Source organism: Budorcas taxicolor, chromosome 3 (genome assembly GCF_023091745.1).
Source record: "Budorcas taxicolor isolate Tak-1 chromosome 3, Takin1.1, whole genome shotgun sequence".
Lineage (NCBI taxonomy): Eukaryota > Metazoa > Chordata > Mammalia > Artiodactyla > Bovidae > Budorcas > Budorcas taxicolor.
In genome coordinates this window covers 118911771-118937496 of record NC_068912.1, presented here as the reverse complement: position 1 = coordinate 118937496, position 25726 = coordinate 118911771, and the positions used below count along the sequence as shown (strand labels likewise).

Sequence of the window (25726 nt, the reverse complement as noted above, 5' to 3'; positions counted from 1 at the left end):
TTCCTTTGCAGACCTTCTAGCAGTTCCCTGTAATGCCTGAGTTCACGGGGAGGGAGGGGAAAGCGGGGACTACGACCTTCATTCTTACTGAGATGTGCCAGCCTCTCACCAGGCCCTGGAGCCCTGGAGGTACGGAAGTAACTCGCACGCTGACCTTGCAAGTGCATCCGGGAGACGCAGACCGAGGGCTGGCCTCCCGCCTGCCCCGCTGAGCCCCACTCAGGGTCCCGGCCGGGCCCTGCCCCCCACACCTGCTCCTGCCTCCTCCGGGGGTCCCACGACCGGGCCCTGCCCCCTGCACCTGCTCCTGCCTCCTCCGGGGGTCCCACGACCGGGCTGCCCTGGGTCCCCTGTGCTCCTGTGGCCTCCTCGGGAGCAGGCCCACTCTTCCTAGCTCCTGAGGAGTGTGGGGAGGAGAGCTCGGGCCCTTTTGACACGTGTGGGCAGCTCATAGTGGCTTTCTTCCGATGAGCACTGTGTGGAAGGGGAATAAGCGAGCACCTCTACTGTGGAGAGGCCTGGCGGACGGGTGTCCACCCAGCTGGTCAGCCCCAGCACCAGCGCGGGTTCAGTCCTTGGTCAAGGAGCTCAGATCCCACATGCCTTGCAGCATGGCCAAAAAATAAAAATGAATAAAACAGCAATAAGGGTAATAAAACAATTCTAAAAATTAAAAAAAAACCGGGTGACAGGCTGCCTTGTCACCCCCACTTCATTTTGGTGACCTACATTGAGAAAGCCCACTAAGCACCTTTCAGAATAGTACCTTTTCCTGTTCTTTCCCGTGCATGATGAGGGAGCAAGCGTGGAACTAAGGCGGAAATGCGAGGCTGGGCTGCCAGTGCTCTGGAATCAAAAGTAGAACAGAGTCCCAACCTCGCTCAGATTCCATCCGTCTGTATGACTTTAGCCTTTCCTTTTGTCTCAGAACTCACTGGACCTGACCAAGTCCATTTACCCCAGAAATGCAAGTTGGTTAGACACAAGAAAAGGAAATTCTCAGATGAAAAGGGGAATTATTTAACTGTATGAATTGATACAGAAAAGTTAAGCACACACACGTGATTTTAAAGTAGCCTTTGCAAAGTAGAAATAGAAGGGAACTTTTCTTAAACTAATAAACTTATGTCAGAAACCGACAACAAATGTTATACTTGCTGGTGAAATAGTTGCAAACATTCCCAGTAAGATGGCAAGCCAGACAAGGGTGTTCCCTTTCACTATTTCTGTTCAATAATGTACCCTAAGTCTGAGCTGTAGAGTAAGGTGAGAAAAAGACACAAAAAAGCTGCAGGTCTGGAAAGGAAGAGCAGTGATTATCAGAAGTGATGTGGTTCCGCATGTAGAAAGTTCAAAATAACTTCAGGTGAATGATTAGAATGAATGTGGGTTGATTAGCAAGATGCTATAGTGCAGAGCTACCATATAAACATTGATTGTGTTTCTATATACCAGCAAAAAGCAATTAAAATTTAAAGTACTATACATAATATTTGGGGGCTTCCATCATGGCTCTGAGGGTAAAGCGTCTGCCTGCAACGTGGGAGACCTGAGTTCGATCCCTGGGTCGGGAAGATCCCGTGGAGAAGGAAATGGCAACCCACTCCAGTACTCTCGCCTGAAGAATCCCATGGATGGAGGAGCCTGGTAGGCTACAGTCCATGGGTTACATAATATTTTACTTCAAGTATCTGGCAATAAATCTAAAGATGTTCAAGATCTCTGCACTCAAAAGTCTAAAACCGTTTTGAGAGAAATGAGATGAAGTGATGCTCCGTGTTCATGGGTTGGGAGACACGGTACCGCCAAGGTTCTCTGCCCCCAAAGTCTGGGCACGGTGCGGTCCCAGTCAGGCTCCCTTTTTCTTCTTCTTTCCTCCCTTCCCGATTCTCTTTCCCAGCCCGTCATAGTGCGTGTCCTGTCCCCCCCATCGCCCTTCACAGAGGGGTCCGGGGCACCGGGGGGGGTCCCAGCTCTGGGCCCATCAGGGGGCAGCAGGCTCTGTCCTCAGGCCGAGGGAACAGCTCTTCACCTGCCACGGTCTCCTCCTCCCCCTTCTCCACGGAGGAAGGGGAGGCCGCCGGCACCCCCAGCTCTGCCTCGCAGTAGGGCATGTGGACTGGGGCCGCGGGAGTCTCGGCCCGGCTCCGAGGCCCCGCTGCCTCCCCCGGGCCGGCTCCCTCAGCGTGAGCGCCCCCCTCCCTGTTCCGAGCCCCAGCTGCCGCTGTTGTGGAGTGTTGTGTCGGGGGCCGAGGGGAGGGCTGGGGAAGAGACCGCAATGCCTTTTTTTTGCGGGGGTAGGAGGCATTTGAGTCATGTACGGATCAATAAGAGACTTTTTAGTTTGAAAAAAACAACGCCCTCCCTTCCTTTTTCTGTCTGTCTCCCCACCTCTGTCTTTTTCTTTCTTTGGGACTTAACTGATTCTCAGATTTCTGTGGTTAAGGCCCAGTACCGCCCAGGGTGATTTTGCAGAAGACAGGCTTTCACCTGGCTGGGTGGTAAGACCTGGTGTCAAGTTATGGCTGTTAGTGTGATTATTGGCACAGGTATAAACAAGTTGGCCTAAAGGACAGAAGTTTGGCTTATAACAGAATCAGTGTTGCCGAAAGTTCCTGAAAGTAAGGCTTCTTAGTAATGGTAATGGGACTTTGGGCTGTTCTCATAGAAAAAAAAAAAAAAGAAAAGACATCCTTTATACCGTATACAAAAGCAATACCAGAGAGATGGGATTTACACACAAAAGGGGAAACCATGACACTTTCAGACGGCCGTAATGTAAGGTGTCTTTGCAACCTCCGCGGGAGGAAGAGCTTTTTAAACCTGATACAGAAAGGAAAAGCTGTGAAAGAAAGACTGATCCTGTGACCTTGAAGAAGGCACCTGTGCTCTCTGAAACCAGTCCTGAATATTCACTGGAAGGACTGATGCTGAAGCTGAAACTCCAATACTTTGGCCACCTGATGCGAAGAGCTGACTCATTTGAAAAGACCCTGATGCTGGGAAAAGATTGAAGGTGGGAGGAGGAGGGGACGACAGAGGATGAGATGGTTGGATGGCATCCCCGTCTCAATGGACATGAGTTTGGGCAAGCTCTGGGAGTTGGTGATGGACAGGGAGGCCTGGCGTGCTGCGGTCCATGGAGCTGAGCTGAACTGAACAGCTTTGCTTTGTGAGCCCTGAGACCGGGACCTGGATTTGTGAGGCCCTCAGGGGTACTCGTCACCGGCTCTGGTCTCCGACGTGACATGAAGTGACATCCCCAGGGCTGACGTCCGTGCCTGGCACAGTCGTGCACCTGCTAAGCTTGCCTGCCACTTGGGGCCCTGCTGCCCCCATCCGTGGACGCAATGCATCTTCCCTCTGTGTTCAGGTCTGAATACCCCAGGGGCTCAAGGGGGCCCCACACGCCTCCGTGTTCTCAGCCTGGGTCGTCACCTTGTGACCTTAGGAGTCCTCCTCGTGTGCCCGGGGCCTCACACCCTGAACTGGCAGCCTCAGGCTCCCAGAGCTGCCGGCCGGCGGGAGAGGAGGCCTGGCGCCTGTGTGCCCTCCCTGTGGCCTCATCTCCTGGTGCCCAGTCCCGCCTTGGTTCCGGTCCTGCCCCCTGCTGTCCTGTCTGCTGCCGTCTGCGAGGACGCCTCTCACGTCTGGGCCTCTGAGATCCCCCTTTCGGAGTGAGGAGTGCAGAGTTTGCTGGTGGCATCAGGCTGACAGGGTGGTCTGTGGAGGAGCGGGGAGAGGTGGGCCGTGTACCCAGCACTCTGGGCTCTCCCGGCTTCCCGGCTCCACGCTGCGGGCGTCGGAGCTGGGCTCCAGCCCCTGATGGCCCCTCTGCGGAGTCGACTGTCGGAGGATTCTATGCGGAGACGCCTCCTGAGAGGCAGGGCGCCTCCTCCGCCCTCACACTGAGGCGGGGTAGTCTTCCCGCGCAGCTTCCCTGCCTGACCTCACTCAGCAGGGCTGGGAGGATGTGCGCATGGGGCTCGGACTTGCAGCTTGTGTGAGGCACAAGCTGGCCCAGCCCGAGAACGGGGCCCAGCGGTTCCCTTCCCTGACCCAGGCGGGCAGGCCAAACATCAGCTCGTGTGTGGGGTCCGTCATACTCTGAGCAGAGAGCTCCAGGCCCACGACGCCGCAGAGGCCTCCCTGCTTCCTCGGGAGACGCTGCGGGGTCTCCTCAGGGTCATAGTGTTTGTCCTTGGATTTTGACCGTCTCCAAAGACACACCAGGGTCATGGAATAATGTACTTGAAGGCCACGAGGTGACGTCCATTTGGGGTGAAAAGCAAGGCTTTAGTATAAAGTTGGGAGACCTGCTCTTATCTTACTTGCTTTTGTCCCAGTTTGTAAGCTGGCCCGAGGGAGCCGATGGCTGCTCTGGGAAACCAGTGATTTCTCCTGAAAGTCACTAGCGAGAGTGACCACAGGCCAGCGTCTGTGATGACGCCCTTGTTACCATGAATGTTCACACCCATTGTTGGAGCTAATTTTACACCCAAGTGTGTGATTCCTGGAAGTCTTCCCGGTGTTTCCTTCTCATCTGTGGGAGAACGTGGTCTAATGGCACCCTGTGCTGAGTGAAGGGCAAGGGTGGTTCTGGTTCTGCCATCTTTGCGGTCAAAATACAGTCGAAACCTGTAAGAAACGGTCCCTTCGGCTCTGGGAGCCTGGGCCGGGCTTTCCCGGGAGCGGGTTTGCGAGTCTTGGTTTCCTCGCCCGTCCCGAGAGCGGGAGCAGCCTGGGTGCTCTTGGCGGGGCCTCGGGGCTGTGGCTCGGTGGCCCCGGGCCCCTGGGCTGTGTCTGGGAAGGCGGTGAGCAGCTCTTCTGTGTGTACTTCCCTGCTGCTCCTGGTCGCTCCAGAAATGCGCCCTGGCTATCAGCTGGCTGTTCGCCTCAGCCAGACGCCTGCAGGCCAGAAACTGGTGTTTGCTCTGTTGGAGATCCGAGCTGGTTGGGTTGTTGTGCACGGGGTCTTTTCTTTTTCTGATTCCCCAAATCAAAATAGAACCCGTCTCCTTTAAAAGTGAGAAGGACACATGGACTCCCATTGTCTGCAAGGAAGTGCTCCTTGCAGGCTCGGTGTGTGAAATGCTTCCACTGAATCATGAGCAGTTTCTGAAGCCCATTGCTTTCTCTGTCCTCCAGATGGACTTTCTGGCCGAGACCAGCCAGTGGAGCTGCTCAACCCCGCCCGTGTGAACCACATGCCCAGCACCGGTGAGTCCACCCCCAAGCCCTGCTGGGCCCTGCGCGCCCCCAAAGGCGTGTCTGGGGCTCCACCGTCCTGGGGGCGTGTGGAGAGAAAGGGGTGGGGTCTCAGGTCCAAGGGGGTCGCGTGCTCTTTCCCGGGGTAAAATAGGGCGACGGTTTTGGATATGAAATGGGCGCGGCTTAATGCTACTTAAGTGGCAGAGAATTCCGGGTCCTCTGTGTCCTGAGCTCCGACAGGGTGTGTTCTTCCCAAAGGTGAGAACTGCTCGTTTGGGGTCCAACTCCAGGCCTCGAAGGAAGGAGCCCGCACTTGAGCTGGGGACACCACGGGGCAGGTCTCATTGGGTCCAGGGCCGCAAGCTCCTGGGGGAAAGTGTCATTGACGTTTCTCGAAGCAGCTTTCCTTCTGTAATTAGCAAAAGGCGTCAGCTGTGATTAGGAATTTCTCATTCCATGTCCACTATTTCCACATGCTGTGCCCTGGGCAGTGTTCTTCGAATCTACACGGCTGTGGAAGCCTTTCTTTCTCCTTCTTGTAAAATGCTTACCTTCCATCTGATATCCTCCAGGATTTCAGCTCAGAGACTGGATCCGTTCCTCTCGGGCTCCTTGGCCTTACTGAGAATAAAACAGACCCCGAGAAGGCCTGGGGTGGATGTAAGGGAGCCACTGTCAGCATTTTGAGGTCAGCACTGCCGGGCCTGGCTTGGCCGTGTCCTGAGGCAAGGCCCCTGTCTTTGTGGTTTGCGCTCCATGGCACCTCCTGGACGCCAGCCTGCCTGCACCCACCGTGCCCGCTGTCTGCATGTGCAGGGCCGGCTGGGATGAGGAGGGGCACACGGACCCCCGCCTCTGCCCCAGCCCCTGGCCACACCGCCTGTGGCTGCACCCTCCCCATCTGGCTGGAAAGAAGTCGAGGCTGAGCTGGAAGCAGCAAAGGAGAGACTCCCTTCTTTGCTAGCGACTCTCGGAGGCCTGCCGAGCGCCGTCTCTGGCGTCTCCCCAGACACGAGCTCGGGTGTCTGCGGTGCTCCTCGAAGGTGCCACGGCCCCGGGCTGGCATCCACCTGCCCAGCAGGTTTACGTTCACCCAGGACAGCGGGGGGTGGGGGGAGCGCTGAAACGAGCAGCTGGCGATGCTCCGCTGTTCTGTCTGACCCCCGCAGAGTCAGAGGGCCGCTTTCCCTTTCCCTGAGTCCGTCTGGCCAGGGCGGCTTTGGTTTAAACACTGAGTTCTTGTGTAGCTCAGGCCTCTCCAGGCAGTTTCCTGATGCTTGCCCAGGTGTGGGTGGAGGGGGTTTCAGTAGCTTGATAGACTGTGGAAAGGTGGTTCCCAAGTGAGCCAGAAAGCGGTTGCCTTCCCGTTCGCCTCCCAGCTTGAGAAGCACGTCCTGCTGGTGGAGACTTCGTGCGGGCCTCCTGTGTATGAACATGGACTGCAGTTCTGGATGGGGGTGCACGGGGAGGCCTGGAATCCTGGTGACCCACAGACTGGGTGGCTTCAAGCTGGGTGTCTTGGTCTCAGCCCTGGATGGGATAATCACGGCGTCTCTGCAGGATTCTCAGAGACCAAGCCTGTGTCTGTTGGTGGTGGTCCCTGGGTAGACGTCAGGCGGCTGGACACTGGAGACAGCGTGGACAGGGCCATAGCCGTGCCAGCTCTGATCCCAGCCCAGTCCTCGTGGTCTGCTACCCCCCGTCTCTCTCTTTTGGGGAAGCCCCCCACTTCAGAGATGGCGTGTCGGGGAAGGGGCCCCAGGACACAGGAGCCAGTAGCCCTGCACCTCCAGATTCCATTGGTCAGAGTCAGAGGATGATGCTGCGCTTGCTGGTGACCCCGTGGGTCGGCATGTGCAGCGTGGCTCTAAAACCCGGAGAAGAGGCGCCCGTGAGCACCAGCTTGTAGGAGGAGGGCCGTGCCGGGAGGCTGCCCGTGCCGCACACTGGCCACGGAGTCTTCTCCGTGAGCTCCGCCTTAGAAGCTGCTAAAGCGAAGGGCATTCTTTAAAAGTCTATGCTTTCGGTCATTCTGAGCACTGTATTGGAGAAGGAAATGGCAACCCACTCCAGTATTCCGGAGAATCCCCTGGACAGAGAAGCCTGGTGGGCTGCAGTCCATGGGGTCCCAAAGAGTCGGGACACGACCGAGCACACGCTCCCCATTTACATAAGCACTGTACAGTGCGTTCAACACAGAAATACGAATCTCAGCCTATATAATAATTTGAAAATCAGTATTGACAGTTTCTGTCAAGCCGCGTTTAAATAGAATATTTATTTTCCGCTGAGCTGGGTCTTCGCTGCAGCGGGCAGGGGCGCCTCCAGTCGGGGGCACAGCCTTGTCATTGCGGAGGCTTCTCCTTGTAGAGCACGGGCTCCAGGCACGCGGGCTCAGTAGTTGCAGCTCACAGGCCAGGTAGTTGTGGCTCATGGGCTTCGCTGCCCCGTGGCACGTGGACTCCTCTAGGACCAAGGGGTCGAGCCTGCGTCCCCTGCATTGGCAGGCAGATTCTTAACCACTGGCCCACCAGGAACGTCCTAGAGCCACATTTTTATGATACGGGGGTAGAGACATTTTCAGGTGTGTTATGTCAATCCCGGTTGAGCTTAAAGTACTCTTTTGACACTCGGCAGTGTGAAAACAGACTCTATGATTTGCAGGAATTACTCCAGCAGTCCCTGTGGGAACTTGCTCTCGTGAATGCACGCCTTTTACCGTGAGCGGGCAAGCGCCCACGTGGCCCTCCCCACCTCCACCTTGTGCATTTCTTGTCTGTTCCTGGCTGTGAAAGGCAGCCCTCTCGACAGCCTTTCTGACAATGGTTCTCTTTAAACACAGTCAGTCCTTGTGAAGTCTTACTTCAAATAAAAAAACACCGTTCATCCCTTCTATTTGTGGGCCATCTTGACTCAAGACTTGAGATCATTCCTACAAGAATCTCTCACTAGAAAAGTTTGCATTGTAGAAGGCACACGCTAAAATGCTCTTTGTTTGGGGGTTCTTTCTGATTTCTCCACCTTCCTCCTTAACTTTTTATATGTTAACAAGCCTTTCCTTCTTTTTTGCATTTTTTTTCTTGTTTTAAAGTTTTTAGTTGTGAATAGTTCTATCATAAAAGGGAGAAAACATATAACGGTTTGCCTACCACTGGGTCATAACAGCGCCTCCATTACTATTGTCCTGTGGGGGGGTGTGTGTGTCTGTGTGTGTGTGTGTGCGCACGTGTGCTCAGTTGTGTCCAACTCTTTTGCAGCCCCATGGACTGTAGCCCTCTAAGCTCCTCTGTCCGTGGGATTCTCCAGGCAAGAATACTGGAGTGGGCAGCCATGCCCTTCTCCAGGGATCTTCCTGACCCAGGGATCTGTGTTAGTATCATATTTCCTCATTTTTTGGATGAAGTGGAATGTCACCACCTCATCCTTCCCAGGGGGGGTTGTCTTTTCCTTCCTGGGTGGGGACTTGGGGTGCAGGCAGAGTGGCAGGCACCCTGCGGGCTCCTGGGAAGCTCAGAGTATAGTGGGGGAGAGACGTTGACTTGAGGGCAGAGGAGGAGGCGAGAGCTGGGCCCTGGCCGAGAGCTTGCATGCCCGCTGTGCCAGGGGACTCTACAAGCACTTTGGTCCTCCATTCCTGAATCACTTTTGTTTATTTTTTTTTGAAAGTAGCATACTTTTTTCCTGATTATAAAAGCAGCGCGTGTTTAGTCTGGAAAAGAGGCCTCGTGGTGAGCGTGTGGGGTGCAGGCTGTGGACCCGGCAGGCGAGCTCCCTCGGAGCCGGACCGTGGAGACGCTCAGCACCAGGATGGGTGCAGGGCCTGAAGGAGAAGCCCCTGTTGCCGGGAGCAGCGTGGAGGAAGCAGCCCTGGGGGCCCACGAGAGGCTCATCTGGGCACCACTGCGGTGGCTGCCAAGGGCCCGCTCCCCACCAGAGGTGAGGGGCAGGGCGGCTTCCCCAGGGTCAGCCGGCAGGCCCGCAGCGGAGCAGGGGCCCATTTCTTCTCTGCAGGGGCCACCTCTCAGAGAAGGCCGGGGACCTCTAGGCCAGCCCAGCCGCCAGGACGAGGTCCGACCACACAGGAGCCTCGCCAGCGATGCTGTTGCCCTCACCGTAAACGTGTGTTTCCATCAGCGTTCCCGAGCTGTCCTTTCAAGGCTGTGTGACAAGGGTGTCATTTTTTTAAAGAGAATAATGGAAACTTGAAGACACTGCCGAAACTCTGGAGAACTTACCCAAACCTGTTATGAAAAAGTGAGGTCTGGCTCCAGCCGCAGATTCCCGAATCTTCCCGAATCTTCCCAAGCATCCGACCACCGCGCTGTGCAAGGGTTACCAAATTGCTTGACCCTCCTCAGGTTTTAGAGTAGGGACCACTTGAGGCTGGCTGGAACTCAGGGTGGCTCCCAGGCACGCCTTGCCGTTCTTGTTGTCCGTTTGCTCTGGCGAGAGGAGAGGCGGGGCAGGTGGCTAGCTGAGGTCGCACGAGGCCTGGGGAAAGCAGCTGGCCCGGCCCTTCCCCCGCGGGAAGCAGTTCATCCCGGATCGTAATCCCCCGCAGCAAAGCCTCACCCGTTGTCCTGCCTGGTGGCCCCTCCCTGGTGTGCTTTTCCCATAAGGCTGGGCTCCTGGAGTTGGGATGGGGCTCAGTAAAGGCCTGATGGCCAGCTTCGGGGGCCCCCACGGCTGCCGCCTGCTCAGCGTTAGAAGGGAGAGCGGACTTGGGCTTCCTCGTCCTGGGCCCATCCTGACGCTACTCGTCTCTGTTCTGCGCGGGCCAGGGAACTGTCTCCTCTGCTCACAGCCTCTCACATGGCACACACCAGGCTGTCTTTTTGTCCAGTGTCTCCTCCTCCTCCTCCTCCTCCTCCTCCTCCTGGTTCCCGAGGCTCCACCCCTGCCCTCCCCCTTTGGGCTCCGTGGTAAGGAAGTCAGTGCAGGGTCAGGCCTGGGCCCAGCTGTGTTAGCCGCTCAGTCGTGTGTGAGTCTTTGTGACCCCATGGATTGTGGCCTGCCAGGCTCCCCTGTCCACAGGATTTCCCAGGCAAGAATACTGGAGTGGGCTGCCGATCCATTCTCCAGGGGATCTTCCCGACCCGGGGATTGACCCCGGGCCTCTGGTATTGCAGACAGTCGACCGTCTGAGCCACCTGGGAAGCCTCGGTGACTCCGCTGGAGCTACTGTTGGTGCAATGCCCGGGGCCCAGGAGCGAGACCTGCCTGCCTCCCCGAAGCCGTGTGACCTTGAGCCACCAGCACATCCTCTCTCAGCCTGGCAGAGCGTCGGGGGCCCAGAAAGCGGGGGGCTGGGCGGGCCCCATAGTGCTTCCCGTCCTTCTCTGTCTGCTGACCCCGGCTCACTGGTACCCTTGGGCCTGCTCGTCCCAGTGCCCCCCCAGCTCTGCTGCTTCCTCCAGCATGACTGTGGCCCCTCACAACCAGCCCAGAGGCCTTAATGATGCCCCCGCCCCCCAGGACAGCTGTTTAAAAGGAAGCAAAACCAGCCCGTGTAGAGAAGCTCAATGACAAAGCACTCGGAGTTCCGTTGAGCACCAGGCTTCACACCTGCTCGGGCCTTTTCTTGGAGTCACGTCCGAGGCATGCCTGCTCTCTGCTGCACTGAGCACAGACCTCCTGAGTGATTCATGCCCACGTAGCCGTCTTTAACCCCGAGCCTGGAGCACAGGTCTGCCCACAGAGGGGGGGACTCGGGTTGCCACGGATCCACCGGCTGGTCCGGGCCCCCCTCCCCCCGACCGACGGCGGCTCAGGTGCCACGTCTGGCTTTGAGCGGCGGCCACAAGAACCGCCGCAGCTCAACCACCAGTGGCTAGGCTGCACTCAGTGCTCGGGCCGAGGGGTGCTCCCTGGAGCCCCCGCCTGCCTGGGGACTGAGCTCCCGGGAGAGGAGGGACTCAGGGCTCAGCGCTGGCCGCTCCCGCCGAAGGCCTCGCCCCCTGCCTTGGAGGAACACTGGGCAGTGGGATTTACAGGCAAGGAGGTGGATGCCTTCCCCCGGTGGTTCTTCTTGGGAGAAAGCTGTGGGTTCTGCGCCGTGGGTGGCGTCTCCAGAGGAGAGACAGGCGTGCCCCGGCGTTTCTGCCTCTGGACCTAAATCCAGCCCCGCTTGCCCCCGTGACTTGCTGCCTTGGGCCTTGACAGTCGGTCCCCAGGGCCCCGAGCGAGCCGAGCGTGTTCCTGCAGCTGCGCGGCCTTGGGGGCAGAGCTGCACCCGCTGCGCTGTGTCCACCGTCGGGGCTTTTATGGATCCCTTGGTTCCGAGCGGGCCGGGAGCCCGCGGACCCGGCTGGGTTTGCAGAGAAGGGAACACGCGCCCTCTGGCGCTGCCGCTGTTCCTGGGGACGCTGCTCCTGTCTCTTTCCCGGCTGTCTCCTTTCTTCTTGTGTTGCCTGGCGCTTTCACTCAGGTCTCACCAAACCCGGGCCTTCTCGGATGGCTTTGGGGAACGCTTTCCCTCCCGACACTGAGGCCCGGCCCCCTTGTCTGCTGAGGTCAGCTTCCTCCCCGAGGGACATCCGGGCAGTGGGGCCACCCTCTCTGTCTGGCTTTAAAACCATTCTTTATCTGGCTGCACCAGGTCGTCGTGTGGCAGGTGTGCCTGGTCCCTGATCAGGGACCGAGCTGGGCCCCTGAGCTGGGGACGCGGGGTCTTAGCCTCTGACTGCCGCTCTTCTCTCTGGGATGGCCCTGCTGGCTGGCTCCCTTCTCCTTGGGCAGCAGGTTCCCTGCAGGGTCCTGTTGTCTGTCTGTCTGGGTCTGCCTTCCGTGATGATGGCTTTCCTGGCCTGTCTGCTCCCCTTTAGGGCAGGGCACCTAGAGACCGGGGACCTTCCAGGGGCGCCGGCGGCCGGGGCCTCCTGCCCTGCTCAGGCGTGTCTTCCGCGGGGCTGGGAGGCAGGCGTCCCTTGTTCACACGTGTGTTTTCCCCTAGAACCCTGCTCTCGCTGGTTTGCCTTTTATCTGCGATTGTGTAGGTGACTTTTTTTTTTTTTTTTTAAGCGCACACAGCTTTAGTGGGCTCTGGAGGAGTATTCCATTTGCCATCTTTAATCGCCCCCCAACGCCGTGCCCCTGGGTGCCCTGCCCCGGGCTGGCTGCTTGCGCCCTCCTCCCGCACCCCTGCGGCCAGCCACCCCTCCAGGCCCGCTCTGTCCCGCCTGGTGGTGGCCCGGCTCCCAGCTGCGCCCTGCAGTCCCCACAGTGCTGGCCGGCTGCCCCTCCAGGCCCGCTCTGCCCCGCCTGGCCGTGGCCCGGCTCCCAGCTGCACCCTGCAGTCCTCACAGTGCTGGCCGGCTGCCCCTCCAGGCCTGCTCTGCCCCGCCTGGCCGTGGCCCGGCTCCCAGCTGCGCCCTGCAGTCCCCACAGTGCTGGCGGGAGGGAGACACAGGCCCCCCTGCCAGGTGGAAACTGGGTTGTTTGACTTGTTTATGTTTCTCACCAGCTGTCCCACCCCATTAAGTTTGTATTGTGGTTGTTGCCACAGACACCGAGTTAGAAAGAGCCTGCTGGGGGGCCCGGAGCCATGAGGGTCAAGCAGGCCCCAGTTCAGCGAGGCGGGCCCCGAAGGCGGCCAGGCAGGGCCTCGCGCCCCAGGGGCCTCTGATGCGGAAGCCGCCCGCGCCCGCTGGAGCCCAATGCGGGGAGGTGGGCCACTGGCTGGCTGTCCGCCTTACAGGAAAAAACGGGGCTCCGGCCGCTGTGACCCTACAGTCTGCACTGATACAGAAACTGTAGCGTGAAACCTTGGTGTCCTCGTGGTGTATCTAAAAGTGGTTATTAGGCAGAAGACACGACGTTTCTCCGGCCCAGGACTTGGTTCTGTTTGGGTGCTGGACGCACACCTGATGCCAGGAAGGGAGGGGGTGTGCGCACGTCATCGGTGGGTAGAGCGCTTTCCGTCTTTTTTTTCAAGCAAGCTTTTCTGCTCTCTTCTTGGGGCTGCGGAGTGCGAGGGGCTGTGTCCGGAGTCTGTGACCCCCTTGCGTGTGTCTAAAGGAGTGTCTCCTGCCAGAGCTAGTCTCGTCCACGTCTGTCGTTGTCTGTTGGGAAAGCACTCTCACTTAGGCTGCTGACTTCTCAGCCTCGTCCCCTAGGAGGGCAGAGTGCTGTCCTTTAAGGAGAAGCCGCACAGCGACCTGCACCGTCCCGCAGCCTCGGACCCACACCCCCGGCCCCCGCGTCCCTGGCAGGCAGGCTCCCGGGCGCTGTAGTAGGCCGGGGTCTGACCAGTGACTTTGGGCGGCCGTGCGAGATGGGAGCGGCTGGGGAGCAGAGTTGGGAGCCCGAGGGGAGGGGACAGCGTGCCTTTCAGTCCCGCAGGTGCCCCGTGAGCGCCCCGTGTGTCCAGCCTGGGAGGCCCCCCGAGGGGTGCCCACAGCGTCCTGCTGGTCGAGTCTCCCCCTGAGCCTGCTCCCTGACCCCCCAGGTGTTTCCAGCGGGACAGGGCGCGTGCAGAGCTGGTGTCGTGGGAACCTGTCTGTCTGATCTGGCTTTGTCTGTTTGTCATCTGTCAGAGAACCAGCTTCTGCCTCTAGCGACACCTCTGTGTTTATTTTCTCCTCCCTTCATTCCTGTTCTGACTTCTGCTTTTGGTGAGCGGTGCAGGCTGGGAGTGTGTGGATATCCCTGCTCCAAGCTCTCAGGTTGAACGTCCTTTAGCCCACTTACTTTTTGGCCTTTCTTCTTCCTGAGGGAGGTTATGGGGCTCTCTGGAGACAGGTGCAGAGGCTTTGGTAAATTCCCACTTGTAGGATTCAGGTTCTACTTGATAGTAGCTAATTGGTAGCCTCTGGAAACTTTGATGCTTCTTTTTTCTTTGAAAAAAAAGACACGTTTACAAGTGTTTTTCATCTGGAGGTATAGAGTTTCCCAAGTTTCTTTTTGTTAATGATTTCTAATATTATGAGTAGCCAGTACCCAGCCTCTGAATTTGTTTGAGAGTTGCTTTATGGTCAGTGTTTGTCACCCTTCAGTATGTGCTTTAGAAGAGTTTTATTCTCTAGCTGTTAGATGCAGGATACTAAAGACGGTCATTAAATCCTGCTTGGTGGCGGTAGATGATACAGAACATGAGCAGATGCTAGAAGGTCACCAGTGTTGTGGAGGAGAAGCAGCAAGGAGGGACGGGAGAACTCTCGTGGGGAAGGGGCTCTGCAGTTTTAAATAACGGGGTCTGGAAAGGCTCATGGTCAAGGCGGGCTTTGGTCCCACTCACTCACTCATCCCCTCCTCCATAGTGATCGCCCTTCCCAGGCATCCGTCAGTACCCTTGGCGCTTGGGACACGTATATTTATGAGTAAAGCCAAGATCCGTGTTATTTGTGGAGCTTAAATTGCGGGCAGAGGTGGGGAGCTGGCATGGACGTAGTGGGCAGGCTTAAGCTGCCCCGCGTATGGAAGTAGGGGGCTCGCTGAGGGGCAGGCAGGCTGGGATTGATGCAAAGGACTGCACGGTGGCCCCAGGGTCTCGGCTCTGCACGTCGTCAGGAAGGCGGAGCTGCCAAACCGAAATGGGAGCTCCAGGGGGCTGCCCGCAGGGGCCGGTGAGGGCTGGCGTGGGACACGGGCGTGCTGGAAAGGGGCTCTCAGAGCCCCCGCTGGGAGGGGGCTGGGCTGGGGCCGGGGACCTGGAGTGGCTGCATGGAGTCCACGTGGATGTGACGTCTCCGCAGGGGGCCACGCCCCCGTGTGCCACCTGTGTCCTGGACAGCGTCCGTGGTGTTGTCCTCCGGGCAGCGCTCTCCCAGCCAGGGGCTCCATGCCGCAGATCAGGCCGCCCACTACCCTCACGAGGGCTTGGCATCCCTGCACTGGCCCTGTTGCTGGTAGGGGTGGCGGTAACCACGGTAACGGGTACTCTGCCAGCCTGCCGGCCCTTCAGCCACGACCTGTGCTGGTCCCTGCAGAGGCTCGGTCACTTCCGCCCTGTCCCTACACATGCATTGTCAGTCACCTGGTCATGGCTGACTGCGACCCCATGGACTGTGCCCCACCAGCCGCCTCTGTCCGGGGGACTCTCCAAGCAAGAATGCTGGAGTGGGTAGCCATTCCCTTCTCCAGGGGATCTTCCTGACCCAGGAATCGAACCTGGGTCTCCTGCATTGCAGGCAGATGCTTCACCATCTGAACCACCAGGGGCTTCAAGTGCATTGAATTTTTGACCAGTGTCCCAGGTGTTCCTTTTAGACACTGGAATCTGAGCCTGACCGCCTTCCCTCCCCACCCTCAACACACACTACATCCCCACACCCCTGGCCCTACTCCCCATCCTGCAGAGCCCCCAGAAGATGCTGCCTTCCTCATTGGGCAGCTTGCTGTCCAGGAGGCGCTTGCTGAAAGAGGCCAGGCCAGCCCACCCCCCGAGAAGCTGGGGTTGCTCCCTGCTTCACCCCCAGCAGCCCTCCCTTCTCTCTCTGCTGCCAAGTGGAAGAAACACCTTCTATTTTTAAATATTTCAACTGTTACTATTAAGTAATATTGGCTCCTACTGCAACCCAGCTGTTAGGTGAAACCCATAAGCAAACGTTAGGGGGTTGCTAAGAGGGAAATGCTGAAATGCTTTCTTCTCTCTGTTATGTAAACTTGACCTTACATAACTGAAATGGCAAGGACGCTTGCAGAGGAGGTCTGTGGCTTTCCTAGACCACCGAAACTATTTTTAATTTTCAGATAATGTGTTTTTTATCCATGGGGTTTAGGGTAAACCAAATGGCTTTCAGGGGGTAACCTGATGTATGGCAGAGTGAGCACAGCCCAGGCGCAGAGTGTGGGCAGGTGAGGAGGGCCCGCGGCTGCAGGGGTGTGGCCAGATTGAACCCAGGTGTCAGCAGTTACTGTCCGAGCAGCCGGGCAGGGTGCTGGATCGGGCAGCCTGGATCACCCGTCCCCGCTGGGGCCACAGCTGATGGCCCTGGGGGCTAGAGGGGGGCTCTTTTAGTAAATGCTTGAGGATGAAACGCTGGGCTTTCTGCTGTTGTTTCTGTCTCACTGTTCATGCATTGTAATTGTGGGAGAGTTCTCGTCCACTCGCACAGTTTCTAAAGTCATTACGGCCACTGGATTCCTCCGCCAGGCGCCTCCTCTGGGACTCACATTTGTCTTCGTCGGCTGCCTTTATACGGGAGAACTCAGAGCACGTCCCCCCACCCCCCCGTTTTTTTTTTTGCACCGAGCTGGCCTGCTTCTATTTTTAGTTTCCCGGAAGCACATTTGTGCACTTCTCCAAAGCCAAGTTCCCCCACTGCACGCCAGGTTTTTATTTACAGCCTCTTGCTCAATTTGCGCTTGCAAATATTTCCCAAAGACAGTTTCTCTTCTTGGGGGATGCAGAACAAATTAGAAACAGTCAAAGGATTTTCTGAAGAGCTTTAAGGAGAAGTTCCCCAGATAGAGAGTGGGGAGGGAGTGGGGACCCGACGCCTGGCTTCATCTGGACTCACAGAGCGCCTAGTGCCCTTGGTCTGCTCTGTTTATGCACTCCAGATTCCCGGAAAAGAACGCCCGGGCTCCGGGCTCCGGGCTCCGGGGAGGCCCGGGGAACTGCAGCGGGACGGCGGGTGTGTCCCTGTGCCAGCCACCTCTGCCCTCCTTCTGAACCGCCCAGAGAGGCGGGGTGGGGGGGACCCAGAGGGCTGTACCTGGAGACCCACGTGCCATCTAAGTCACTTTATTTTCTGTAGACTCGGGTTTGGAATGCTTTCTTCATTGTTGATACAGTGTGTTTATTACTCTGGAGACTCTGTTAAAGAAAGCCTGTCTCTTCAAGCGGCTCCCCGGAGGCTCAGATGGTGGAGTCCGCCTGCGCTTCAGTAGTTTCAGCGGGTCGGATGAGAATCAGACTCGGGTGGCGGGTGGTACAGGCTCTACGCCTGTGCAGCCCGGCTGAAGATACGATTGTCCGGTTGAGCGTCCGTTTGGAGCAGTGTGTGGAACGGCTCTTGTTGGCCCTGACGTTTTCCCGTGTCCTACCTTCGTCACTCACGGATGGGATCGCAGAGTCGGACACGACTCAGCGACTGAACAACAGCGATGTTGATGTGAAAAATCTTGTTTCTTTAAAAAATGACTCGTTTGCCATCTTTTATCAGTTTAAAGCTGAGATGTTTTATTCCATGCAGTTACCAAAAAAAATGGGTGTTAACAGATGAAACAAAATGTTGATCATTGTACAAAGCTGTATATGAGGGTATTCCCAGTAATCATCTCTGGTTTTGTGTATCTTTGAAGATTTCCACAGGGAAAGGGCTGTTTTGTTTTGCTTGTAATGTTCCAGCCTGCCTGGTTCTTCAAAACCTCCTCCAACTGTCATTTCCACATTTTTGCTCCCATTAAGCACAGACAAACTTTGTCCACGTGGCACGTTTTAGCAATTCTATGGATTTGCTGTTTCTTGAGTGAGTATTTCCTTTAATTTCTTTTGCTATTATCGTGTTCCTCTTTTTTTCTTGAATGAGATATGGCTTAATTTTTTGGTTCCTTTTCGAACTTTCTGAGTCCAGTGCCTAATTGTTTCGATTCCTTTTTAAAAACGTTGCTTACGTGTGTGAGACTATGAATGAGCCTCTGAGCTCAGTGTAATCCACTCCTGAAATTTTCAGTATGTGATGAGCTCATTAGATTTATTTTATAAATTTTCTTCACTTTCCTTTCAGATTTGGAGTGTTCAAGAGAAAGGTGTTCAGTTGAATTTCTGTTTTTCTTCTGGTTTTATTGATTTCTTTTTCTGTGGCAGTGTGCACAGGACTTGGGGCCTGTACGTTGGGTTCTGTGTATTTACCTGGAAACTTTCTGTTTGTGTGGCTTGCTCGTCTTCAGTGTTTTGTGGGAGTTTGAAAGTCATCAGTTCTCTGACTGTGCAGCCTTTTCAAGGCTCGCTTGGCTGCGGTGTTAATTGTGTTATTCAGGTCCTCTGTGTGCTCACGTTGTGGGTCACTGGTGCCAAGTGCGCCAGAACAAGTTCAGGTCTGCGGTCAGCTCTGTGTTCTGACTTCTCTGCACTGTCCGTCTTGGCTTTCATTAGAGCACACACAGCTCCAGGACACCCTTTTCTCACGGTTAACTGTGTACCGACTGGCTTCCCTGGTGGTTCAGTGGTTACAAAATACGCCTGCAATTCAGGAGAGCTGGGTTTGACCCCTGGGTCAGGAAGATCCCCGGAGAAGGGAATGGCAATCCACTCTATTATTCTTGCCTGGAAAATTCGATGGACAGAGGAGCCTGGTGGGCTACAGTCCATGGGGTCACAAAAGATGACTGATTTACACACACACACACACACACACACACACACACGAAATGGGCCTCGTCTTGTGACTTTCACACACACACGCGCGTGCGTGCACGTGAAATGGGCCTCGTCTTGTTTAGGTTTTGCTTTAGGGCTGACCTTTGCAACACTGATGCTCCGACCTCAGATTCCTTTCGGCTGCTCTTTGCCTGTTCTGTTCTGGATGCTTCCTAGGTGGACAGGAATTGTCATTTTGTTTTTACCCGATCTGCTCATTTCTGTGTGACTAGATCCCATTTACACTCGGCGGCACGACAGATGCGCTTAGTGCTGAGCGCCCCGTCCAGCTCGTGTGCCCCTTTCCTGTGCCACGTGCTTCTGCTTTGACTTCTTGTCTGCGGGCTCTCTGGCCTCCTCTTTGGTTTTAGGGTGAGTGGCTGTGTTGTCCTCCTGGCCATTTGGGAGGCTGTATCCTCTGTCCACATGTTCCTGCCGGATTCTTTACAAGCCCACATGTTTAGCTAAATGGCTGTTTCTCGACACAGCCATTCTAGGCAGTGTTTGTGGATGCCTCGTGAGAGATTAGATAATTAGCACATACAGATTCTTCAGCCTTTTTTTTTATCATGTTCACTTTCCAATTTTGCTAGTTACAGTGTTATTTTTCATTCAGGCTATTATGTTTATAACATATAAATGATATACTTCAGTTTAGTCGCTCAGCCGTGTCCTTCTCTCTGTGACCCCGTGAATCGCAGCACGCCAGGCCTCCCTGTCCATCACCAACTCCCAGAATTCACTCAGACTCACGTCCATCGAGTCGGTGATGCCATCCAGCCATCTCATCCTCTGTCGTCCCCTTCTCCTCCTGCCCCCAATCCCTCCCAGCATCAGAGTCTTTTCCAGTGAGTCAACTTTTCTCATGAGGTGGCCAAAGTACTGGAGTTTCAGCTTTAGCATCATTCCTTCCAAAAAACACCCAGGACTGATCTCCTTCTGCGTGGACTGGTTGGATCTCCTTGCAGTCCAAGGGACTCTCAAGAGTCTTCTCCAGCACCACAGTACTTACTGTCTACCATTTGCTGATTTATTAACCTTAAAGCAGTATTGCCCAATTCCTGAGAAAGCTAAGAAAGTGAAAATACGTTGTTCCTTCTCCAACACCTTGGTTTGTTTCATTACAGCTCTGCAAAATGTGAGGAACTCTAAGTTAACCCTGAGGTGTCTAGCAGTAGGGCCCAAAGATTCCGCTGGCTGGGTCCTCACCGAGGCGAGGAGGGCACCCTGCTCTTTGGGGCAATGCTGCCGGCCGCCGGGCTGGGCCAGCGGGGCCACCCCGTGTGCTCCCTCCTGCCTGGGGGCCGGTGACCCCGGCTCTGCCCAAGCCTCGCTGGTGGCCCGAGTCCACAGGGTGGCTGCAGGGTTCTGTTTGTATGTGGAGAGTTTTCTGTGAACCCCTCTTGGGGGTGATGTGCTAGTGTGGGTGGGGGGACGGCCTGAAGTGGACGCTTGTTCAGACACGTCTTACTTCTCTTCAGCCAGCCAGGGAGCGTGGCAGCTCGGCGCCGTCGAGGACCCAGGCCCCCAGGCGGACCTTCCTTGTGTGCCGGCTCTGCCTGTGGGGAAGAGACGCGCCCAGGCTAAACCGCAGCTTCCCTTCCACTGGCTCAGTGGCAGAGGACCCGCCTGCAAGGCAGCAGACAAGGGTTCGGTCCCTGGGTGGGAAAGATCCCTTGGAGAGGGAAATGGCAACCCGCTCCAGTGTTCTTGCCTGGAGAATCCCAGGGACAGAGGAGGCTGGCGGGCTACAGCCCACGGGGTTGCAAAAGTGAGACACGACCTAAACCATCGCCAAGCAGCCCGCCGGAGGTTCTGAAGGCCGAGTCATCAGTGGATGGGGCTGCAAAAGCTGTGGGTGTCAGAGCATGTCGTCCAGGAGGCCGGACGCTGCCCTATTGAGGCGCCCACGACGCACAGGTGTAAATACTCAGCGGATGCCATGCCATCAGCTCTGTTTGTTCCAAGGGCAGTGCGACTATAATCTAATCACTTAGAGCCAATGCGTTCTGGAGGCTTTTTCTGTTTTCCTCTAAGAGAGTAAATGCATGTATCGTGCTGAGTTGTTTCAGTCGTGTCTGACTCTTTGCAGCCCTTCACACCATGGCCCACCAGATTTCTCTGTCCGTGGAATTCTCCAGGCAAGAATACTGCAGTGGGTGGCCATTTCCTTCTTCAGGGGATCTTCCCCACCCAGGGATCGAACCCTGGTCTCCTGCATGGCAGGCAGATTCCTTACCACTAAGCCACCAGGGAAAGCAGGGGAGGAGTCTAGCCTGACGATTCTAGAGTCTGCACCAGGGCGGCGTGTCTTGCCTTTCTGCTTGTATTGTTACCCCTCAGCCAGCTCCGCTGCAGGGTGTTGCCTGGAATCTTGTCTCAGTCAGCATTCGCCTTTAACAGCAATACTTGCTGTATTTTTTTTTTTTTTAAGAAATCCCCTTTTCAGGCTAAAGAAGTTTTATTCACAGTTTGCTAAAGGCTTTAATAATGAATAGTTGTTGGATTATATAATATGCTTATTTTTATTATGATGGAGTCATTATTAATGCAGTGAATTACATTTATAGATGTTCTATAGAGATGTTGCATTCTCATTTTAAAATGCCACATATTTTGGTCAATTACCGTTTTGGGGTTTTTTGGGTTTTTTTGGTAGACTGCTGGGTTAAGCTTGCTAATGATTCATTTGGGAATTTTGAGGCTGTATTCATGGCCAGGACTGTAATTTTTCCTTCTTATACTGTCTTTGGTTTTTGTAACAAGGTTTTACACTAGCCTCACAGAGAATGAGCATATTTTTCTAGAAGTATGTCTATTTCTGTAGGGTTTTTAATTGACTGGCTTCAAATTTGTCATTGTATTTTCCATTTCTGCTGTATCTGGATTTTGGTGACCTCTTACATTCCTAATGTTTAAGTCTGTGCTTTACTCTCATTTTCTAAGTCATTCTTATCAGAAGTTAGTCTATTTTATTGATCTTTTCAAAGAACCAACTTCTAATTGTGTTGCTGTATAAGGGGATGGACATTTTCCATTTATCTATGTGTTTACTCTCTCCCCTCCCATCTGTTTTCCTTGGATTTGTTCCAAAATTTTTTCTAAAGATACATCTTTCTAGCTTATGAATTATATCCTTATTATTGTCAAGGATAATCATTTAAGTTTGTCAGTTTCCTCCTAGTAAGACCAGAAACTTTCAAGTTACTATAGGTAATTTTTTTCACTATCTTTCCATTCTGCTTACTTTTAAGTGGTTGTTAGGATTTCCTGTTTGACTCAGAAGATATTTAGAAATGTAATTAAAAATTTCTTTTTAATTTTGTATCATAAAAATATTTTAGACACATTCAGAAGCAGAAAGACAAGTAGCAGGGCTCCTCACGTTCTCTGAGCCAACTTGGCAGAGTCCGGTCCTGTCCAGCCATGTTTGGCCAGTGCCCCACCTCACCTCTTACCTCCAACCATGGATGTTTTGAACCAAATCCCACTCAGTGAATCATATCATCTGTAACTATCCCAGGGCCTGCATCTCTAAAAGAAAGGGATCTTCTTGTTTTCAAAATATGTACAATGCCATTTTCATATTAATGCAGTAATTGGATGTAATCTCAAAAACGACAGGATGATCTCTGGGATGACCTCTGTTCATATCCCAGGCAAACCATTCAATGTCACAGTAATCCAAGTCTATGCCCCAGCTAGTAACGTTGAAGAAGCTGAAGTTGAACGGTTCTATGAAGACCTACAAGACCTTTTAGAACTAACACCCAAAAAAGATGTCCTCTTCATCATAGGGGACTGGAATGCAAAAGTAGGAAGTCAAGAAACACCTGGAGTAACAGGCAAATTTGGCCTTGGAATGCAGAATGAAGCAGGGCAACGGCTAACAGAGTTTTGCCAAGAGAACACGCTGGTCATAACACCCTCTTCCAACAACACAAGAGAAGACTCTACACATGGACGTCACCAGATGGTCAATACCGAAATCAGATTGATTATATTCTTTGCAGCCAAAGATGGCGAAGCTCTATACAGGGAGCAAAATCAAGACCAGGAGCTGACTGTGGCTCAGATCATGAACTCCTTATTGGCAAATTCAGACTTAAATCGAAGAAAGTACGGAAAACCTCTAGACAATTCAGGTATGACCTAAATCAAATCCGTTATGATTATACAGTGAAAGTGACAGATAGATTCAAGGGATTAGATCTGACAGACAGAGTGCCTGAAGAAATATGGATGGAAGTTTGTGACACTGTACAGGAGACAGGGATCAAAACCATCCCCAAGAAAAAGAACTGAAAAAAGGCAAAATGGCTGTCTGAGGAGGCCTTACAAATAGCTGAGAAAAAAAGAGAAGTGAAAGGAAAATGAGAAAAGGAAAGATATAAGCATCTGAATGCAGAGTTCCAAAGAATAGCAAGAAGAGATAAGAAAACCTTCCTTAGCGATCAGTGCAAAGAAATAGAGGAAAACAACACAATGGGAAAGACTAGAGATCTCTTCAAGAAAATTAGAGATACCCAGGGAACATTTCATGCAAAGATGGGCTCGATAAAGAACAGAAATGGTATGGACCTAATAGAAGCAGAAGATATTAAGAAGAGGTGGCAAGAATACATGGAAGAACTGTACAAAAAAGATCTTCATGACCCAGATATTCATGATGGTGTGATCACTCACCTAGAGCCAGACATCCTGGAATGTGAAGTCAAGTGGGCCTTAGAAAGCATCACTATGAACAAAGCTAGTGGAAGTGATGGAATTCCAGTTGAGCTATTTCCAATCCTGAAAGCTGACGCCATGAAAGTGCTGCACTTAATATGCCAGCAAATTTGGAAAATGCAGCAGTGGCCACAGGACTGGAAAAGGTCCATTTTCATTCCAATCCTAAAGAAAGTCAATGCCAAAGAATGGTCAAACTATCACACAATTGCACTCATCTCACATGCTAGTAAAGTAATGCTCAAAATTCTCCAAGCCAGGCTTCAGCAATACGTGAACCATGAACTTCCAGATGTTCAAGCTGGTTTTAGAAAAGGTAGAGGAACCAGAGATCAAATTGCCAACATCCATTGCATTATTGAAGAAGCAAGCAAGTTCCAGAAAAACATCTCTTTCTGCGTTATTGACTATGCCAAAGCCTTTGACTGTGTGGATCCCAACAAACTGTGGAAAATTCTGAAAGAGATGGGAATACCAGACCACCTAACCTGCCTCTTGAGAAATCTGTATGCAGGTCAGGAAGCAACAGTTAGAACTTGACATGAAACAACAGACTGGTTCCAAACAGGAAAAGGAGTACATCAAGGCTGTATATTGTCACCCTGCTTATTTAACCTATATGCAGAGCACATCATGAGAAACGCTGGGCTGGATGAAGCACAAGCTGGAATCAAGATTGCTGGGAGAAATATTAATAACTCAGATATGCAGATAATACCACCCTTATGGCAGAAAGTGAAGAAGAACTAAAGAGCCTCTTGATGCAAGTGAAAGAGGAGAGAGAAAAAGTTGGCTTAAAACTCAACATTCAGAAAAGCAAGATCATGGCATCTGGTCCCATCACTTCATGGGAAATAGATGGGGAAACAGTGTTAGACTTTATTTTGGGGGGGCTCCAAAATCACTGCAGATGGTGATTGCAGCCATGAAATTAAAAGATGCTTACTGCTTAGAAGGAAAATTATGACCAACCTAGACAGCATATTAAAAAGCAGAGACATTACTTTACCAACAAATGTCTGTGTAGTTAAGGCTATGGGTTTTCCAGTGGTCATGTATGGATATGAGAGTTGGACTGTGAAGAAAGCTGAGCGCCAAAGAATTGATGCTTTTGAACTGTGGTGTTGGAGAAGACTCTTGAGAGTCCCTTGGACTGCGAGGAGATCCAACTAGTCCATCCTAAAGGAGATCAGTCCTGGGTGTTCATTGGAAGGACTGATGCTGAAGCTGAAACTCCAATACTTTGGCCACCTGATGCAAAGAACTGACTCATTGGAAAAGACCCTGATGCTGGGAAAGATTGTGGGTGGGAAGAGAAGGGGACGACAGAGGATGAGATGGTTGGATGGCATCAGTGACTGAATGGACATGAGTTTGAGTAAATACCAGAATTTGGTGATGGACAGGGAAGCCTGGCATGCTGCAGTCCATGGCATCACAAAGAGTCAGACACAGCTGAGTGGATGAAGTGAACAATTCTTTAGCTTTATTCAATGTTCACCTAGTGTTTATATGTTCCTGATACAAGTTTGTGTGTATGTGTTAATTTAAGTAAAATTGATATACAAACCTGTGTTGGTTCTGTGTTGGTACTACAGAACACAGTAATTCCCTGGTTCTATACGTTAACAAATGTCATCCTGATAAGTCTAGTTACCACTTGTCACCATAGAGAGATACAGTCAGTCCCCTACATACAGACCTTCAAGTTGCGAACTTTCAAAGGTGCACATCTACTTTCCGTCAACGTCAGGCGTGGGTGAGACAGCAGCTCGCCCTGTGTCTGCTGTTGCTGACGCCCCTTCAGCTCTACCATCTCCCCTCCTCGCCCTCCTCCCGTCAGTAACTCTTCTTAGCTGTTCTTGTCATGCCAGGCCCTGTGTGCCAGCTGTTGTGTTGAACTACTGTACCTTTCAGGGTGCTGAACTGTAAAGTGGAAGACGGCTTGCTCTTTCCTGTATCGTGTGAGAGAAGTGGCATAAAGCTGTAGCAGCGCAGTACTGCCGAGCTGGTTGTGTTAGTTGGGGACCCAGGCTCACATGGCTCACCCTGTGAACCAGCTGGACTTCGCGAACGCGCTCTGGGAACGGGACCTGTTCGTGTGTGGGGGCCTCCCGTGCTGCCGTCCACTGACTGTGCTCCCTGCGGCCAACGCCACACCCCGCGACTGCCTGACTTAATCTGCGAGTGTGGATCTCCCATCTCCCTCCCCTGTCTCACTCACACCCCAGCCCCCGTGCCCTCTCGCACCCACCAGTTGGTCTCTTTCTGTTTCGTTTGTTCATGTGTGTTTTTAAAGTTCACATATGTGAGCTCATGTGGCATTTGCCTTTCTCTACCTGACTTATTTCACTTAGTGTAATATCCTCTAGGTTCATCCATGTTTTCACCAATGACCAGACTTTCTTCTTTCCTACGGCTGAAGCTCCGTTGTATTTATATACTGCAGCCTATTCATCCCCTGTCGCGGCTTCGCAGCCATCC

At 53.6% G+C, this 25726-nt stretch overlaps 1 protein-coding gene across 2 annotated transcripts in view; it reads left to right on the top strand.

Annotated features, from left to right (window-relative positions):
* The window catches only part of HDAC4 (histone deacetylase 4), a 288523-nt gene that overhangs the window by 141279 nt on the left and 121518 nt on the right, over positions 1–25726 (top strand). For both annotated transcript variants that reach the window (XM_052636482.1, XM_052636481.1), the window contains exon 4: positions 5149–5220. In XM_052636482.1, coding sequence (XP_052492442.1) covers positions 5149–5220 — 72 coding nt within the window. The remainder of the gene's footprint in view (positions 1–5148; positions 5221–25726) is intronic.